Source organism: Phacochoerus africanus, chromosome 11 (genome assembly GCF_016906955.1).
Source record: "Phacochoerus africanus isolate WHEZ1 chromosome 11, ROS_Pafr_v1, whole genome shotgun sequence".
Taxonomy (NCBI): domain Eukaryota; kingdom Metazoa; phylum Chordata; class Mammalia; order Artiodactyla; family Suidae; genus Phacochoerus; species Phacochoerus africanus.
The window spans coordinates 96,112,767-96,132,772 of record NC_062554.1 but is presented as its reverse complement, the minus strand read 5'-3'; the positions used below and the strand labels follow the sequence as shown (position 1 = coordinate 96,132,772).

The window sequence follows — 20,006 nt, the reverse complement described above, 5'->3', positions numbered from 1 at the left end:
AATTCAGATGATTAGATGTCCACGGGTAAGTGAGTTTCTAGCACATTATAGGCAGTGGGGATGGCAGTGAAAAGAAGGCAGGAACGGTGACAAGATGCATAGACATTTTGCTCAATTATTCTCGCCCAAGTTCTTCGTATTCAGCTCCAAGAATGAGTACATGGTTTTTCATTCCCAGCTCCATGCTTCCACAGCACTTTGTTCTAACTTTAATATGTCAACAATATCCTGCTTAATCATGACGTCTCTTTGCACAACTAGACCTTAAGCTTCTGGGAGAAAGGGTTTGATTAGAGGCACTGCTCATTTGTGTGTGTGTGTGTTTTAATAAAATTCTTATTTTACAATAGTTTTAGATTTACAGAAAATTGTGAAGCTAGGATAGACAGTTCCCATACACCCATGACAAGTGTCCCCTATTACTAGGAGTTACGTTAGTGCAGTACATTTGTGATAGTTAATGACTCCATCCTGATACATCATTATTAACTAAAACCCATTCTTTGTTTAGATTTCTTTAGTTTTGATCTAATATCTTCTTACTGTCCAAAAGATCATCCAGGATGTCACATCATTTAAAAAACTGTGTGTTTTATTCTAAAATTCCTAGCATGATGTTCAGTATTAGCACAATCAAGAAGCTCAACAATAGCCAAGCAATAAGTGAATGACTGAATTAATAAATATTAAAAAGATATGGAAGCTTCTGAATCCATGAAAGAAAAGATCAGGATGTGTAACTGAGGAATGAAGTGCAAGACTAACTTCATTAGTGCAAGACAATTTTCCATTGAGACATAAAGAACAACTGGAATCTTACAAAAGGCTTTTCTACAATCTACCAACATTAGATGTTTTCTTATCTGAACTCAATAATAGCACCATGTGTCACAATTTATGCCATCAATAATCATTTAAAAGAAATTTAATTCATATGTTAAATTTCTATTGATAATTATATATACACACACACACATATATCATCCAATAGAAAAGATAATAGGTAGAGAATGGTATATTGGTTATTTATAAATTTAAGCATCTTTATGAAGATCAACTCTATAATTTGTAAATTTGATTAAATGACACCCTTAACCTAGGTGATGGACCTAAAAGGGGAAAAAATGAAAAAGTTAATATGAAAGTGATCCTCCTTTGCAGCATCATGACACTTAGGCCAGTGTTTCTCATGCTCAAGTGTGCATTAAGAATACTCTGCAAGGCTTATTAAAACACAGATTCCTAGCCCCAGAATGACTGATTCAAGAAGCCTGACTCAGTAGCTCACAGGGGATGCTGGTGCTGACAGTCCTGCACACTGAACAGCGCTGGTTTGATCCCAGCTCTGTCTCCTCTTTGCCCTTCTTTGGAAGAAGAACAGAAGAAAATCATACGTAATATCATCTCCTCTGCAATGAAATTCAACTGAGCCTTCCTCAGGTTAATGATTTAGCAGTAGCTCTACTTCTTAATGAAGTAAGCCTTTATCATTTTATCATTTTGACCATAACATGAAGCCAAAACAGCAACATTTTGTTTTGTTTTCATTCAGTAGATAAATATCCACAAGCTTTAGGAATGACTGGATTAAGTCATTTCATTCTGTCCACAGGGATCTCATCAAGAAATCCTCCTTGCCCTCAAGGATCTTAAAATCTATTTAAAAACAACTACATTATTTAGAGAATATGATAAGGCATTTTTACACAAGATCCTCCATCTCCATGGTACATTTTAATTTTCCTCAATAATCACAAGAGATAGAAATTAGTCCCTGAATTCAAATGAGGATATCAAGCCTCAGAAGTTCAATGATTTAGCAAGAATAAGACAACATCAAATAGGATAAACTGCAGACTCAAATACAGGATTTTAAAATTGTGAATCCATACATACTCTTTCTGCTAGAACATGCTGTCTCCAAATAGAGTTCAAAGTGTGTTGGAAAAACTAGGTCTGGTAAGAAGAAAAGAGTCCTATATTTCTAGCATTGGAAAGGATCTCTGAAATCACAGGTTCCATAATAGCTTTTTGACTCAGGGTTAGGAAAAAAAGCAATTGGGAGAACTGAATAGCTATATGCAATGCTGTTGGCACATTTCCTCTTCAGGTCCAGTTTCACAGTATATCTTGAGCTTTGAATTTAAAGTCCTCCTCCAGTCCCTTCATTTCTTGGGAGGAAGTTAGTCAGGAGGGAAAAGGTCAGTGTCTCCAGCTGACCTCCCTTTTTTAATTTCCTTTTTCATTGCTGCTTATCTTTCCTGGTTCTGGAGGTAATCCAGCCACCTAAAAGCACCACTGAGACATATCCTTAGGGATGCTACTCTTCTGCTTTATCCTGTAAATAAACCCCCTCTTCCTTCTGGTGACAAGGAGTTAAAAATCATAACTCAGAGAAAACAAACTCAAACTACAGAGAAATAGCTAGGTTTACATAATGTTCCTGCACTTAAGTCAAGTTTAGTCACAGACTGGACAGGCTGGAAGGCCCTGTTCTGCCCTGCTCTGTACCCTAATTCTCCCCTCCCAGTCCCCAACATCCCATGGTTCTGTGAATATCAGCCTCCCCCTGGAAAAAGAGGTTGGACAAAGAGGACAAGTTGTCCAGGTGGCTAATGAGCTATTTATTTAACATTTCAATTATTTCCTAAGTCATGAACTTCAACAAATTCTGAATGCCTAGTGAGTGCAATTAAACTTTTTTTAAATTCACAACTCATGTTTTTTAGCCATTGAATTAGGCAAAATAAATATTCAAGTAAAATGAAGACCAATAAATAGATATCATCCCTTAAAGTGTTTTCCTTCCACTTTTGGTTTAAGGTAGGGAAGAAATCAAAATTCTTTCTGGAAAAGAAGAAAAGGGGGAGAAAAAAGAGACGGGGTTGGTGGTGAAAAGAGCACAGAGAAGTCAAGGAATGAAGTGATAAGAGAAGAAAAGGAAGGGGTTGTGGTGACTGTCCAGAAGTGACAAGAGCATCAGAAGAGTAATTGTAGTTTGTTTTGTTTTGTTTTTTTTTTAAGAAAGAACACTGACTACAAATGAGAAAATATAGCTGACTTGTGGGGGTGCTGTCTGGAGGCCCCAGCTGCTTCCCTACAATGCAGCTCTGAAGGGAAAGAAGGTGAAAAGGCAGAGAAAGCTCTAGTCTTTCTCATGTGTGCTGTACCAAAGGAGTCATAAATGGTTGTTCAGGATTCCTTAGTTTCCTTGGCACTCTTCACCCTAACCCCACATCAGATACTTCCTTAAAAAACACTGCTCTAAATCATTCATTTTTATTCATATACCCAATCAATGAACATTTACTGAACATCTACTAGGAAAGATGTCCTGCAGCAGACACCTCACCTGTTTGTCCAGAGGAAGGTGGAATAGAAAGCTTTCTTTCACTTTCAAAGCAAACAAGGAAGCTGAGCTGATGGCTGGTTACAGGACACTGGTTCAACTTTTGATAGTGTGATCTGGTCTTAGCAATATCTGTTCTTTTGTGTCTTACAAAGCTGGGTCTACAATTACCTTTGTTAGCAACTTTATTTATTTAATAGCTTTGGTCTCTTGTCTCCAAGGTACCATCAGATCAAGTTACAAGTTTCCTTAAATTACCTAAAAAAAAACTTATGGTAACTCACAAGCCTAAGAGAGATCAACATCCTTTTTCTTCTAGTCATCTACTCCAATAAGAGCTGGATTTCATTTTAAAAATCTTTGCTTCCAAGTAAAAAAAACCCTGATGATTAAAGATCTACCCTTATTTTAAGTTGTTAAGTTAATAATTAACTCACAATTGCCTTTAGAATAAAAAAAGGAACCAGAGCAGGCTGATTCTCCCTGAACCTCTTCTGATGCATTGAGTAATTTATAAAAAGCTTCAGAAGGGTAAAGTATTTACCACACTAATTAGCATTATCTCATGTAATTCTTTCAGGGTCCTCCAAGTTATATATTACCCCATTTTAAAGATGAGAAAATTCATACTCAGAAAAGATAAGTAACTTGTGTATGTCATTCAGCCAGAAGCAAGGTTCAAATTAGGTAGGTCTCATCCAAAGTCTAGAGCTTTTAGGACATTGACATTAAAATGTGAGACTATTTCATAATACTTGGGCCTAAACTACTTTGTGTGTGTGTGTATGTGTGTGTGTATATAAACTACTTATTTACATAAATTGTGCCAAGGCTATGAGCAATGTCCTTGAACAGAGAGCAGTGCTGATTCAGAGTTTAGAAGCATAAATACATTTCTAAGCCACAGAAATCAAGCACATCTTGAATTTATCTTTTTCTTTTCCATACTCGTTGTAGAGTCAAGATGACCAGAGCGGTGGGGCCTAATGGTGGGAATATTCCGAAGGAGGCATTAGACTCAAGGCAGGCTGCAAACGTCCTGAGTAGTCAATTGCCTTGGCCACCACTAGGGCCAAATGAAATCAAATTACCAATTCCACATTCTTGAAATCATCACATTAACTGACAGTTCTCTCCAATATCAGAGACTGTGACACTTGGTTCAAAAAGTATTCATTTACAGTCCAGATAATCCAGGCTATAAAATATCCAGTCTTGCCATTATCATCCTTTACGTGAGCACAAAGCATAATGCTGCTTGAGTCCAAGAAATAACTAATGACATTGATAGTTTCTCCTACACTTCAAATGTTACTTAAAACTATACCACCAACAAATTTCTTATTAAAATAACCATCATCCTTTGTATAACTTACATAATATTCCAAAATGTCAGATGTTTATGCTGAAGACTAACAGCATTTGGCCCTGTCTATTGAAACTAAGAAAATAACTAAAATCTTTACTCTGTAGCTTTTGGAATATGTTGTGGGTGGTACAATTTAAGTTTCGTTTTATTTTAAATCCTCTGAGATCAAACTTACAAGACTACTTTAATCCTGTGGTGGCTGTGCATCAAGGGCCATGCATGTATGCAAAGTGCCATATCTGGATTCTGGCAGATGAAATTTCTCAACCACGTAAGAGTTTTACATACAAAGATAAAGGAGTAAATCTTTGCATGCTCTCCCATTGAGAACTCCCAAGGATGATTCTAATGGATTATCTATGATGAAAGAAAACTGACTCAGCAGGTTGTTAAGAATAATATCCACAAGCAATCATTAATTTGATGTTTAGTGCTTTATTATGTGGTCAGAGAAATGGGGCCACCGAGTGATCTCATCTCAGACAGAAAGAGAGGCCCTCTCTATGAAATATCCTCAAGGTAAATGACAAATTTGATGTGGAGAGCATGATAATAGAGCAATAATTTTTGAAAGAATACCCTATTTTTACATATATTTTTAAGTCAAGAACAAGTATTGGTTCTATATTATGCATAGAACACGGTACTCATAAAACTCTGAAAACATAATTTTCTGTGACAGATACTTTTTATTCCAAAGTTGGCCTCATTCATTTATAAATTCTGTTTACTGCTTTTCCTAACTCTGACCTTCCCTCACCCTATTTCTATACTAAATATAACTGTTTTCCCATTGTCATACCCAACAACCAGTTAAGAGCCAAATAATTCATAGAACCATTCACAGGCATTGGTGTATACAGATGCATTTCTCTGATGCATGGGCAATATCGGTATGAAACAAATATAAATATATAAGAATAGCGTTATCTGAAACACTTACATGGACTTGCTCCACAGCCAGTATATTCTGTGTAAACCAAACTGAACAAAACATATTGTAATTCCTTTCATCCTACCTAGTAGCACCTTTTTTTCCCCCAATATAAGCTGTTTCTTAATAAAGCCAGCACTTAATTCTCACTGACTCCCTCTCTTGTAGCTCTGGGCATTGAGGTTTGTATTTACCCCTGGGTCCTATTTAACTGCTTTCTTTATGAATCATGCCTTATGACCAGTTTTTATTTATTAACCACACAGGGATGTGTGACTAATGTCACTATTGATAATACTTAGTTACTGGCTGAGAAACCAAAGCTGTGAGCTGGGTCAGGAACAACTGACTCAGTTACTGCCTTTTTAAAAATTGCTCCGAAAGTAAAATAAATTCCACAGCCTCCAGGATGATCATTCAAAACTTTACATATTTGTTTGTTTGTTTGTTTAGGGCCACACCTGCAGCATATGGAAGTTCCCAGGCAAGGGGTCGAGTCGGAACTGTAGCTTGTGGCCACGCTGCTGAAATGCTGGATCCTTAACCCACTGAGTGAGGCCAGGGATTGAACCCTTATCCTCAAGGATACTGGTTGGGTTCTTAACCCACTGAGCCACAACAGGAACTCTAAAACTTTCACTTATCATTGTGCTCTTCTAAAATTCTATCGTAATTTTTTTTCATATAAATAGAAAAAATTCTAAAATGTGTGGTGTAAAGTGAATATGTGTAATAAATGGATATCTGCACACTTTTATTGCAAAAATACTGGCCATGAATCTTGGAAAATGTACAGATAATGTAATTATCTTCTAAATTATTATAACCAGAGGTCAAAGGTATGAAGATGGGATTTGGAGTGAAAGCAATCAGGATAAAGCACATATTTTATGCAAATTAAGACCAAGTTTTGCTGTCATCTACACCAGCATTGTACTAGCATCTACTGATATCCCAACTCAAGCCATTTCCAAGAGTTTTTTCTGTTTAGAACGGGTTCTTTTCCAACATTCTAGTTTTCTCAGTCTTCAAGAAATATTAATAGCATAATTTTTAGGTTATGAAGTACTTTTATAGTATTGTTCCATTTGATTCTCTCAAAAATCCAGTGAGATCTATAGGAAAAATACTATCACCACCCCTATTTTCAAATTAAGGAAACTGAGGCACAGATAATTACCATTTGTATAAGCAGAAGGACTACAGCTGGAGTAGAGACCTCGGCCTTCAAATTCTGAGCTCTCTGAACTATGATAAATCTGTATTTAACTGGTTATAATATTCAAATACAGAAAGACTAATAAACAGTTTCCATCCCTTGTTCAATACGTATATGTAATCAATGTTCAAATCTACATTTATGATATCAACATATTCTAGCCACAATCTTCTGCCATATTCATGCCTTACTTAACTATCTCTTTACCAAACATCCAGGAAGAAAAACCCCTACTTTTAAGTAACTACTCTCTTTGGTTTCTGCACATACAAAGTTCCTTACTGAGTCTTTGATGGGCTCTATCCCATCTAGAACCTCCCTTAATAGAATTTCTGGGGCTTTCCACATGCATTGGGATTTTTCTTTCACATGGGCTTTACTCATTTGTTCTTTTTGTTCTTCTTCTTTGAGCTCCATTATCAACAAGACTATTTTCATTTCCCTGTAACCTCGATAATGCAGGATGGTGAAAGATAAGGAGAGAACACAGACATCAACAGAGGGATGTGGCTGAATCCACCAGGTCCCTTCTCCCTGAATTCTCTCTTTCCTTCATTTCTGTCATGAGATCATAGCTATTTTCAAAGAAATCCTTGGAGTAGAATATTATAAACTTGTATTAATTACACCAATGTTACACTCTTAGGTGTATTGGCTATAAAGTTGACTATAAATTCTTAACTATCCATAAACTTTTAAATTCTTGTCTGATATAGTTAATCTCAACTCAAATCTGGACTGAAAATTCTTATAAGGGCAGGACAGAATCTTGCCATTTTTATCTTTGTATATTTTTCTTTGTCAACCCAATTTATCTTGTACCTATAAAATACATTAAAAGATATACACACTGCCTCAACAAGAGTAAATATTTCATCTTTTTTATCTACAAGGTTTGCCTTAAGTTAGCATATTTGCTTAATATCGGAGGGAGTGGATATCCAGTAAGAATAGGGAGGAATTCGATATTATTCCACTGTGGGTGGAGGGCAGAAAAGAATGGGGTAGAAGGTGCTTCATATCTGATCTCAACTTTCTACCTTGTCTCTCTCCCTCTTTGTCTTTTCTCCCTTTTGGTCCTAATGGTCTCCTCCTTTCAAGCTCTGTTTAAGAACATGCTGCTCCCAGAGATAGAGAAGGAGGGAGGAAAGAGATAAAGGGCAACTCTTGTGCATCTGCTTTCTAAAGGTATTTTTTTAAAAACTCAAGTTGTGTATATGACACAAAGTTCTTCCTCATTAGGAAGAGACACGAGGCTTGTCTAGCACCATCTTGATAATGGAAGATATAAGAAAAATGCTTTCTCCCATTGGCTTAGATCCCTGTTATGAAATGAATCCCTGGATTAACCTAGCAAGCCACCACTGGATTTCTCTGCTGGGGTTCAGTGCAGAGGAGGTTCTAGATTACTGATATATAGTGCCTCTTATTTTGAAAGACCTTGCACTTGTTTATAGTATTAATCACCTAATACATCCACTAATGACATTTTACCATTTGGAATATTATTTAAGATGGCAAAAGATAATACTCTAAAATATCCTACCCCTAGTTTTCAGACACAGCTAAAATGTCCATGAATTCCCAAGAATAGAGAGGTGAATATGCTGTTCATACTGTGTTGATGGAACGGAATGTCCCTGCTCTGACAGTCCTGGGCTTCTCTTTTACAGAGGCACCTGCGGTGCAGGAGACATTTGCTGTTTCAGGTTGAATCTCCGGTGTATCTCTCAACTGACTTTGCTAGCTAAACTGTGCAAGTGGGAATATTCTATTTTCAGGTAACTCTACGCAATCTTCGTAGAAGAGCACGATATTGCACACTTTCAGCTAGTGCCACTAAATCAAAAGATTAGCAAATGCCAAAAGGAAATCTTCTGGGAGTTTCAGTCTAGGGTACCCTCAGATAACAGCAATGGTCCTCTCATGCCACTTAGCTCAACTCATAAAATCAGTTACAGTGATCCTTTTGATTAAGGGAGATGTGGTGAACATGAGGATGATGACAACATTATGCATTAGCATTCTAGTATGCTCTGACCATATTATATAAGCTCTCTAATGAAATATTAAAATGAGGTATCTTTGGAAACATACTGATATTGAGCTATCAAAAAAAAAAAAAAGCCCAAATACCCTAATAATGAAGGTATAAAAGTTGATACCAGGCACAGCAGAATAGTAGTTTTCCAAAAGTGGCAGCTTATCCACTTGTCTACATAAGAAAAACAATTATTATGGGTTTTTTTTTTCTGAAATCCTTCCATATTCCATTACATCAAATTTTTACATTCAGACATATTTGATATTAATTTCTTAGAAATATGCCTTTTGATACATACTATGAAACATCCCAAATCAAATGACTTGTGTTAATGCTAGGTACTGTAGCTTAAATACTTTACAAATTCAGTGTCAATGTGTTTCTTAAATTTATGTTATCTACTGGGGAGGGTTATAGGAAATCTATTTAAACTAAGAAAATGTCCCTTGATTTTAGCTATCCTAAAAATGAGAAAGTTCCATAGTCAAAATTAATTGATGATTTTTCAATAAAAAGACAAAAAATTAACTGTCATATGAAATTGAGTCCTTTCTTTTTTTTCCCTTTTTCTGGTAAAGGTTATACCCATATTTTAAAAATACAGAACTTCCTTCTACAGTGGGGGACAATTTAAAAGCTCACACAGCTGAAAAATAGTTCTTATGTAATTCTCATTATTGCATCTGTTATCTGTCTCAATGGTTAGTGATAATAAGAACTTCTTTCCTGAAAATTTATTCCAAATTACTTTTGTCATTAAAGTCACTTTCTCAGAGTGTGGGTTTTATTTGTTGTCTGTTTGTTTACAGAAAGAGTCATCAAACCTACGTATGACTGGCTTTTACTGGTCCTGATGAGAAAGCTATCTTTTGATCATTTATTTATGACTAAATGCTGCTTTACAAGACATAGTTTCAGAATAAAATATATTTAAGCACTCTCTAACAGATCTTCAGGTAAGCAATATGAATTTACATTAAAGAGATGCTAGTAAATAGTTTCTAATATTTTAATCAATATAAATCAACTCACAAAGATTGATTTTTTTGCCCACGTACTAAAATTTTTTAATTATCAATTTAATTAGAAAGCAATTTATATCAGCTGTTAGTCATTTTAATTACATGGTAATGACTTAGTTATCATGGATAAGAAATCAGTTTGCTTCTCAGGAATTCTCTTTTCTTCTCCTCTCATCCCCATTATGAACAACAAAACACCAAAAAGCCAACTGCACCTCTATGTCTAGAGCCCTTCCCTAACATCCTTGCTTCCCCTAACAGACACACATTGGTATTTAAATACCCACTGCTAACTTAGTGGATTCAGCTCTTCAAGGCTCTTTACAACCTGCTTCCCACCCCCTTCTGTTGTGTCTGCTAGTGAGTGAACTTCTCATTAACAAAACCTAATATTTACAAGACAAAAATAACATCTCCAACTTAGCCTGTGGTCTTACACTATTTTCAGCTGTGGTAAGTATGACACGTTCATTAGAGGCACTTAGAAGCTTAGCTCAGCACTGCAATAATTTTTTTCAGGTGCATTGTAAGGGTCTGGGAAGACACCAAAGATACGTTAAAAGACTCATTTTTTTTTTCCTTTAAAAAAAAAAAGGATCTGAAAAAGATGACCTACCTTTATGTGACAGGCGTAAGCGGGGGTGTGAGGTGTCAGCGCCGTGACCTCCCATCCAGAGCTCCAGCAAGTAGCCCCAGAGGAGCCAGGTGATCAAGTACCCCGCCGATGCCATGCTGCCTGCCGCTCAGTCCTCACTTTTCAGCGGGGTGAGTTCTACTTAGGACTCCCCTCCAGGGGCAGCGTGCGAGAGGCTTTGTCAGAAATCGAACGCCTTGTCATCAGAAAGCCCAGTTCCAAAGTGCCATTTGTCAGGCTGTATTTGGATATGTAAAACCTGCCTTTCCACAGGACAGTTGTTTATAAGCCGGGAGCAAGAGGACATTCCAAGGAGGGAGTCTTCACAGCCATGTCCTGCCTAAAGCTCTCTTCAGTAACTCTACCGGTGGAAGGAAGAAACTGTATATATATATTTTTTTCAGTCACTTCTGCAAGCGGTTCATTCAGAGGAAAAAAAAAAAAAAAACCAAAACAAAACAAAAAAACCCAACCCCGAACACAAGCACTGCCTTCCCCCGTGGAGCTCTTCTCTTCTGGCTCGTTGAAGCCTCTCAGAAGTCAGCCTCTTGCACCGACTTGCCAAACAGCTAGTTTGAATTCACCTTTCACCTTGCTAATTAAAAACAAGAAGTGCCATTCCCTCTAGGAGTTGCAGGATCCACCCAGCGGGGATGCCGGCTCTGTCAGCGAGCTGTTTACTGGTAAAGTTCAGGCAGGGTTGAACAGCGGACTTGCTGTTTCTAGGAAGTGTTTCTGGTCCACGTGCCCTGGTCCACCCGCCCTCCCAGTATTACTGGGTCCTCGTCACTCAGCGACCGACGGGTGAGGGAAGTCCGCATGTTGATGGGGAAGAGGGAATCAGGAGGGAGAATGATACATCAGAAGCTGATTACCTAAGACTACATAACAGATGAGGATGGAGTGTCAGGAAGGGCTTTTAAATGCTCACTCATTAAGATTAACTCTTGAATAAATGTATTCATTTTAAACAATCTGTTTGTCACCATCCAGGACCCAAATTGATTTTTTTTCCAGCGTTTACACTGAAATCATATATTTTTTTAACAAGTATGGCTTTTTGCATCTTAGGAATGATATTTTAAACTTGTGTAAGGAAAACGTGTTTCAAGAGCCTTAAAAAAATGTTATCAGTGATTGTTTCATAGATAGGGTAAAAGGAAGATATTATTTTGGGCAGGCAAATTCTTCAAATCAAAAGCAAATTCTCTCCCTTTTCTTAATTAGCAAGCCATACATTTCATCTCAAATTTGGGAATAATTAACTTTTGAGGTAATTTTTTTCCTACATAAGGTAACTGTGGTAAAGTCAAAATTCTCTATGGGACAGTTCCCAGTAAAGCAGATATTAGAAAACCCAGGATATAAAATACCTTGGGGGTCAACTGCTATATGTTCTCAGAGTTTATTTTCCAAGACACTATGTTTGTGTAAATAAGCCTAATACAATAGATCACTTTACAATCTACTTTCAATCAATCTCAAAAACTAAACCAAACACTTCTGTAGCTGATGGCATGGAAATTAATGGTATTATTTTAAGATACCAATAACTTGAATGGATATTTGACTTGATGGATGAAAGTTAAATGGTAAACAAATGAAAACTTTTCCTTTTAAATAGTAATGATTAAAGATACTTCTTGAAAATAATGTTTTTAAAATCATGTAATTATTGTATAACAAAAAGATAACACAGTTTACCCTGATATTTTGCATTATATATAAGCAAATGTAGAGCCAGTTCTCTACCCATTTTCCTAAGCATGATATGTTCTATTACAAAGCAGAGTATATTTGGCAAAATGTAAATGTCACTGGATATTATAAATAATTAGATTTCCAAAGGTCTACAAAAGATAACAAACTCTAAACACTATTTAACAGTAAAGCAACATGAAGTATTTAGATACTTTTAACCTGGGGTGGTCTCTGTAGGCGCTTGCATATTTTAAAAGCCAGTCTGATGAGTTACAGTTCTAAGTGTGTTACAATGTACCTTTGGAATCCTCTTTTACTTTATTCCAGAACTGAAATAACTAGAAAGAAAATAGCAGCTTTTATATGTGTTATCTAACAGTAGGATTCCAGGAAAAATAAATGTGATGCATATAACTTTTATTATAAATATATGGCTAGACTACACTCATGCAACTAAAATTCCACTTAGGATTGTACAGAGCCCGTCCTAACCCTGTTGTGGAACTGAGGCCATGTAAGACATTACAACCACTTCATTAAGATACAGAATTCACACCATTAAATATTGATGCAGGAATAAATGTTATGAATGCTGGTTACATACCTACAGCTAGTTACCAAAATTCACCTTCAGGTTTTACATGTCATCCTTCAGATTAGGTTAGAGTGTTTTAAAGTACATGCCAGAATAATGAGCTCCTTCAGGTTCTTCAAAAATGTACTTTGGAAGTTCCCATCATAGCTCAGCAGAAACAAATCTGACTAGTATACATGAGGACACAGGTTCGATCCCTGGTGTCACTCAGTGGGTTGAAGATCTGGCATTGCCATGAGCTATAGTGTAGGTTGCAGATATGGCTCAGATCTGGTGTTGCAGTGGCTGTGGTGTAAGCCAGGGGCACTCTAATTTGACCCCTAGCCTGGGAACCTCCATATACCACGGTGCAGCCCTAAAAAGATTTAAAAAAAAAAAAGTGCTTTGGTTTATTCCTTAGTCATCAATGTCACTGCTTATTTCCTTGAATTTCTCTATATGTTCTTCCAACTTTCTCTCTAGTCTACATATAACATACAGATGATACCCCTTCCGAAATAACTATTAAAAATACTAAACATCCAGAACTAATCATAGCCTAGGTTACGCCCACATGGCTCTAGCCACTAGCAGTGGAATTAAGAGTCTTTGGGACCAAATCAGTCATTCACTTCATACAATAAAACCAGAAGAATTCTCAGGAGCAAGGTCACCATACAATTTATCATCCAAACAAAACATGTTTTAAAAATAAAAGGGTTTTCTATTAATAATCATAGACAAACCGAGAATATTATAGACAAATCAGGACATCAAAGTTACCCTTCTTCGGAGAACTTTCCAGGCACTCCTGGAAAACATGGAAATGGAAAAAAAATTAAATAATAAAACTGACTTACCACCAACAGGGATGAAAAGTGCCAGTAAAGGGAAAAGCTTTGAGACTGGCAGTAATATCCATTTATAGTATTATAATTGATCTGAGAGGAGTTAGACTGCCTGTTTGAACATAAGACAACATAGAAAACCAAGACAACATTGTAACTAACACAACATTGTAAGTTACCAATACGCCAATTTATTTAAAAAAAAAAAAAAACTAACACAACATTGTTACCAATACACCAATAAAATTTATTTAAAAAAAAACAAAAACAGATGGGAAGGGAGATGGCTGTTCTGAAGGTATTGTTGTCAGGACAAACGTCTTAGTCCAAAATTTCACCCTTTGTTGGTAGTGTCACAACATAGTGGTACAAAAAGAGGGGAGGACTGAGTACTCATCAGGCATTCCAGGCTCCCTCATGGCAGGTTCTGTCACTGTTCCCCAAATTTTTTTAAATTTTTTATTTTTTGTCTTTTTGCCTTAACTAGGGCCGCTCCCAAGGCATATGGAGATTCCCAGGCTAGGGGTCTAATTGGAGCTGTAGCCACTGGCCTACACCAGAGTCACAGCAACATGGGATCCGAGACGCATCTGCAAACTACACCACAGCTAACAGCATTGCTGGATCTTTAACCCACTGAGCAAGGCCAGGGATCGAACTCGCAACCTCATGGTTCCTAGTGAGATTAGTTGACCATTGCACCATGATGGGAACTCCTGGCTCCCCAGTTTTCACAATAGAAGAGCAAATGGCCTCTGAAGCAACCCTTCCAACATGTGGCCCAGGAAGCTCTACAGAGAATCACATGGTATACTTGCTATAAGAGCAAATTCCAGTGACCCACTTTGTACTCCCAGTTTACCTAAAGTGGTATGTACTAAAATTTGAGTTTTACCGTGTGCAGATCCCCAGCAAGCTTAATATAAATAGAAACTAAACATGTCATGTTAAGCTATTTGGCTTATTCATTACCAGAGCATACATAGTCTCTCCTAACTAAGTGCACACACTTGACTTACTTTCCGGTCAGTGTTATTAAAATGTTCGAGATCCATTTGCCACTTTCAGAGCATAGTATCTGCAGTTCATTGCAGCTCTATTCACAATAGCCAAGAGCTGGAAACAACCAAAGTGTCCATCGACAGATGACTGGATTGGGAAGATGTGGTACATATACACAATGGAATACGACCCAGCCATTAAAAAAACCCAACATAACGCCATTTGCAGCAACATATGGAACTAGAGACTCTCATACTGAGTGAAATAAGTCAGAAAGAGAAAGATAAATACCATATGAAAACACCAATAACTGGAATCTAATATACAGCACAAATGAACATTTCCACAAAAAAGAAAATCATAGATTTGGAGAATAGACTTGTGGCTGCCTGGGGGAGAGAGGGAGGGAGTGGGAGGGATCAGGAGTTTGGGGTTAATGGATGCAAACTATTTATTTATTTATTTATTTATTTGCATTTTTTGCCTTTTCTTGAGCCGCTCCCATGGCATATGGAGGTTCCCAGGCTAGGGGTTGAATCGGAGCTGTAGCCACATGCCTACGGCAGAGCCACAGCAACTCAGTGAGCCACACCACAGCTCACGGTAATGTCAGATCCTTAACCCATTGGGCAAGGCCTGGGATCGAACCTGCAACCTCATGGTTCCTAGTTGGATTCGTTAACCACTGTGCCCTGGCGGGAACTTCGAACAGATGCAAACTATTGCTCTTGGAATGGATTTACAATGAGACTCTGCTGTGTAGCATTGAGAACTATATCTAGATACTTACATTGCAACACAACAATGGGAGGGAAAATATGTACACATGTATGTGTAACTTGGTCCCCATGCTGTACAGCGGAAAAAAAAAAATTTAATTCATATAAAATGAAGCCATAACCTCATAGGCACAATGCGTTACTTATACTTTTCTTTTTCTTTCTTTCCTTTTTTTTTTTTGGCTTTTTAGGGCCACACCTGTGGCATGTGGAGGTTCCCAGGCTAGGGTTTGAATCAGAGCTGTAGCTGCCGGCCTACTCCACAGGCACAGCAACATCAGATCCAAGCCGCATCTGTGACCTATATCACAGCTCACGGCAATGCCAAATCCTTAACCCACTGAGCGAGGCCAGGGATTGAACCTGAAACCTCTTGTCTCCTAGTCGGATTCGCTTCTGCTGCGCCGTGACGGGAATTCCCTACTTATATTTTTCAAATGTTGAAAACAGGCACAAATTGTAAAAGTTTATCTCTGTACCACTTAAAATTATCTCACACATTGTGGGACGTAGTACTCACTAATACCCTCAGGAATAGCCATTCTTTTTTTTCTTCTTACACAGGAAGATGGGAGATCTATATGACCGGCCTATCTACGGTCTGGTCCCTTGGCAGTTATTAAGCCATTTGATAATTTCTGACCAAATAAGTTGAAGCAGAAGTAATATGCATCACATCTAGGCTGAGGCAGTGAAATGCTCCTAAGCAATCCTATCTCTTCTTATGCTTTTTTTTTTTTTTTTTTCCTGTAACAAATGTTGAAGAAAAGGAGGAGGCTTTATATTGAAATGGTAAAGTTACAAGATTGAAACATCTTGAATTACACTGGGGACAGTTGCCCCAGAAAGTTAACCAGGCCCACAGCAAACTTTATATAAGTAGGGACTAAATATAAGTTATATTGAGCTATTTGGTTTATTTGTTACCACAGCATTGGTATTCTCTCCTAAATAAATGCACACACGTCACTTACTTTGCTTTGGCAAATAGGCTTTTAGACAAACATACAAGACTAATAAGTCACTGATAATATATTCCATCATATCTGTCACTAAAATTTATTTAAGTGAAATTACTAATCCAGCCAGAAAGGGATGTGGATAGTTGAGGGCTAAGGAAGAAGTAGCATGATTCCTGATGTCACCTTTAGAAAGGGATAGGATATGCCCTTAGATTTTTCCATTAGCACACTGCACACAAAAATGATGTCATAAAGAGTATTTACAGGTGAATAAATAGTACTACATCTTAAGGACATTATGATTAAAACCATTAATAACCAATGTATCACAATAGCAAAAATGATGATCCTTTTTGGAACTAAAGATAAACTTTCTCAGTGGCCCTGACATTTCATTTCAGGTTCCCTCATCCTTCCGCCACTCCTGAAAAAGCCTTGCAATCTGAAGCATTTCAAATGCCCCCACCAATATGGCCAGCTATTGCCACCTGCTGCTGCCATCACTGCTAATGGGTTTTACCACAAAAACTATCCATGTGCTGGAGTTCCTGTCATGGTGCAGCAGAAATGAATCTGACTAGGAACCATGAGGTTGCAGGTTCAATCCATGGCCTTTCTCAGTGCTGTGAGCTGTGGTGTAGGTCGCAGACACGGCTTGGATCCCACGTTGCTGTGGCTGTGCATAGGCCAGCAGCTGTAGTTCCGATTTGACCCCTAGCCTGGGGACCTCCATATGACATGGGTGCAGCCCTAAAATGCAAAAAAAGACTATCCATGTGTTTATTGGTCAATCCATTCAGATGACACACAGAATCTGTGAGGATTCCAGAAGTCTGTATTCACTATTTCCCACATTGAATGATTCAAGAGGATAATGGGAAAGAGACAACGAAATTATTCCTGATCTGTATGTTGTTGAGAGTGGTTCAGAGAAAGGCATTCCACCAATCAATAACAGCCACTATCTGATCCAGTTGCTTGCCTGAAAGAGATTTGGTGAATGCCATTCTGCTGTCATTATTTAGATAGTAAATAATTCAATAAATTGGCTCTTTATTTTTCCATTTTGACTAGCTATTATTTTTAAAAGACTCAAAGAATTTGAGAAAAATTTACATTTTATATAGAATTTTGAGTTTTTTGTTTCTGACTTACACTGGATTTTTTCCCCTAATTTTCTCTTAGATCCTTAATAATAAAGAAAAGCAGAAGCATTCTGAGCCAGGTATTAGCTTTAATTGATTTTATCAAAGAGCAGTGATATTTCTGATGTGCTTTTTATGGCAAAATGAAATTATGATGTGTGTCATACTAAATACTGTAGAAATCCTTTAATTTGTAGGTCCTGAGAGATTTCCCTATATATTCTTCCTTAAGGTTATAGAGAGTTCCTTAGAAAGGCAGACATCCAATTAGTTGTCAAAAAATGTAACAGAAACCTCCATAATACATTGTAATTTATTGATTTATATGCCTGTTTTAACACTTATTTTTGAGTTATGAAACATGAGCAGTATCTTTCACACCTAGCACTAAACAGATTCCATTTTAATAAAATTAAAATAATGATTACTACAATGATAAAAGTGTTAATTGGTTATTTTCTATATATTAAGCTTCATGCAAGGCACATTCACATATAATTCCATTTGACCCAGACAACAGCCCAATGTGATAAAATTCATTTTTATTGCCATTTACACATAAGAAGAATCTTGGCACAGACGTAAAGTAATTTGTCTGAGGTGAAACACTGGTCAGTAACAGAATGCCATTTTATACCTAGTCTCCAGGGCCCATGTTCCAAATACTACATTTGTCTTCTTGGAAAATATTATATAGATAAGACTTCATAATGACTTCCAAGTCATTATACTAACAGGAACTTTAATAAATTTTAATATGGAAATATGTATAGGTTTACAATAAAAAACCTTTCAAGGCAATCGGTTCTTTGGTTGACAACCGACCGGGCTCTATGACTGAGATGGAACTCACCAGATAAAACCCTCCATCCAAGGTTGTGTCAGATGGCAGCACACACTCGATTCATTCCCCCTCAGAACAGGGTATCCAGCTGCACAAATTTTAGTGATTTGTTTAGTTGACTAGATACTGGCCCTTGAAAGCTGTTAGGTATGACTAGAATCTTCTGAGGTTGGTAATCAGGTACAACACTAGAGCTAAGTACGGTAGACAACATTATAAAAGAACAAGTTTCTAAGGGAACTAAGCAAATAGGTGTTTTTTCTATTAATAACCTTTATTTCTTATTGCAAAGTGCAATAGTTGTGCAACAAATAGATATTTTAAGAAAAATTGTAAGATAATAGTTATTCTTATTTGCATAAATATATACATACGTATATGCATACACATTCACTTACACATTTCTAGTTATGGTTGCAGGAGAAGAAAGAAATTTCCAAGAAAGGATTTAAGGGTAATAAGTCACTTACAAATAGTTACTGATGTTTATATTATTTTGTCAGCAAGATTCCAACATTTTCAAACAATGTAACCACTAATGTACCTAAAAGGAAAAAAATACATTTTATATTCAGCCCATTATTGGACTTAGTATGAGACCCATAATAAATGCCATAAACTACAGTAAAGAAGTTATTCATCCACTGGCTTTTTAAATCTCATCGTAGAATTTAAGACCACCCATATTTTTTGGCTTCCTATCAAGAAGCAATCTAATTTTTTCAAGATCAAAAGAAAAAAAAAATGAGGGAAAGGAAAAAGGGAAGGAAGGAAGGAGGAAAGTAAATTATTAATTCAATGTAATATTTTTTCAACTTCTCTTTATTTCAGTCTTGAATCCTCTTTAATTTTCTCTATGATCTCCATTGCTATTTAACTACTGCTGCTAAAGCTAGACCCAAACTAGTTGGCATGAAGTAATTTTGTCAATAAATATTTGAGAGTGTGATATTTGCAAAGCCCTCATACAGCTTATGCTATTTAGGAACCAAAGATTATTTTCTTTCTGTTAATTATTAGGGTCCTTTTTCTTTTGTTCACTTTGACTCTATGGAGTATGAATAGCCAATATGTAAGCATAAAATGCAGAAAACAATAGTATCCCATTTTAAGAGGAAATGGAAGGATTTATATAAAGTCAATGAAATTATCCATCAGTCAGTTGGCAAGAAACTAAGCAAAAAAGCCAAATATTTTGTAATATTTCATAGTATCTTCAATTGTCATATAGTTGGAGGATGGATATAAAATTTTATATATCACATAAAGCTGCCATCAACTCAGTAAATGTACCTGTTTCACATTAAAAGAAATGGAAACAAACACTAAATTTAAAGTTGTGAAGAATCTGACAAAAAACCAGAATATTCAAAATAAATCAAATTTTGGCTATGAAAGTAAATCTTAGACTTCAAAGGAATCACAATGGCCAAAGAAAAAAACCTGGCAGAAGTCCTATTAAACCTCTTTTCCCCCAAGGACTTCCTTTCCTTAACACCATTCCAAAAAACCATGTACGGATGAGAGAAAAAAAATCCACGGGGGGCGGGGGGGGTGCGACAAAAAAGCACCATGATGTT

General features: G+C 36.8%; 1 protein-coding gene across 1 annotated transcript in view; it reads right to left on the bottom strand.

Moving 5' to 3' along the window:
• Positions 1-11,295, bottom strand: part of SEMA3E (semaphorin 3E) — a 259,711-nt gene extending 248,416 nt beyond the window's left edge. Inside the window, exon 1 of the mRNA XM_047753502.1 lies at positions 10,554-11,295. Coding sequence (XP_047609458.1) covers positions 10,554-10,668 — 115 coding nt within the window. The 5' untranslated portion in view covers positions 10,669-11,295. The remainder of the gene's footprint in view (positions 1-10,553) is intronic.
• Positions 11,296-20,006: the final 8,711 nt, after the last annotated feature.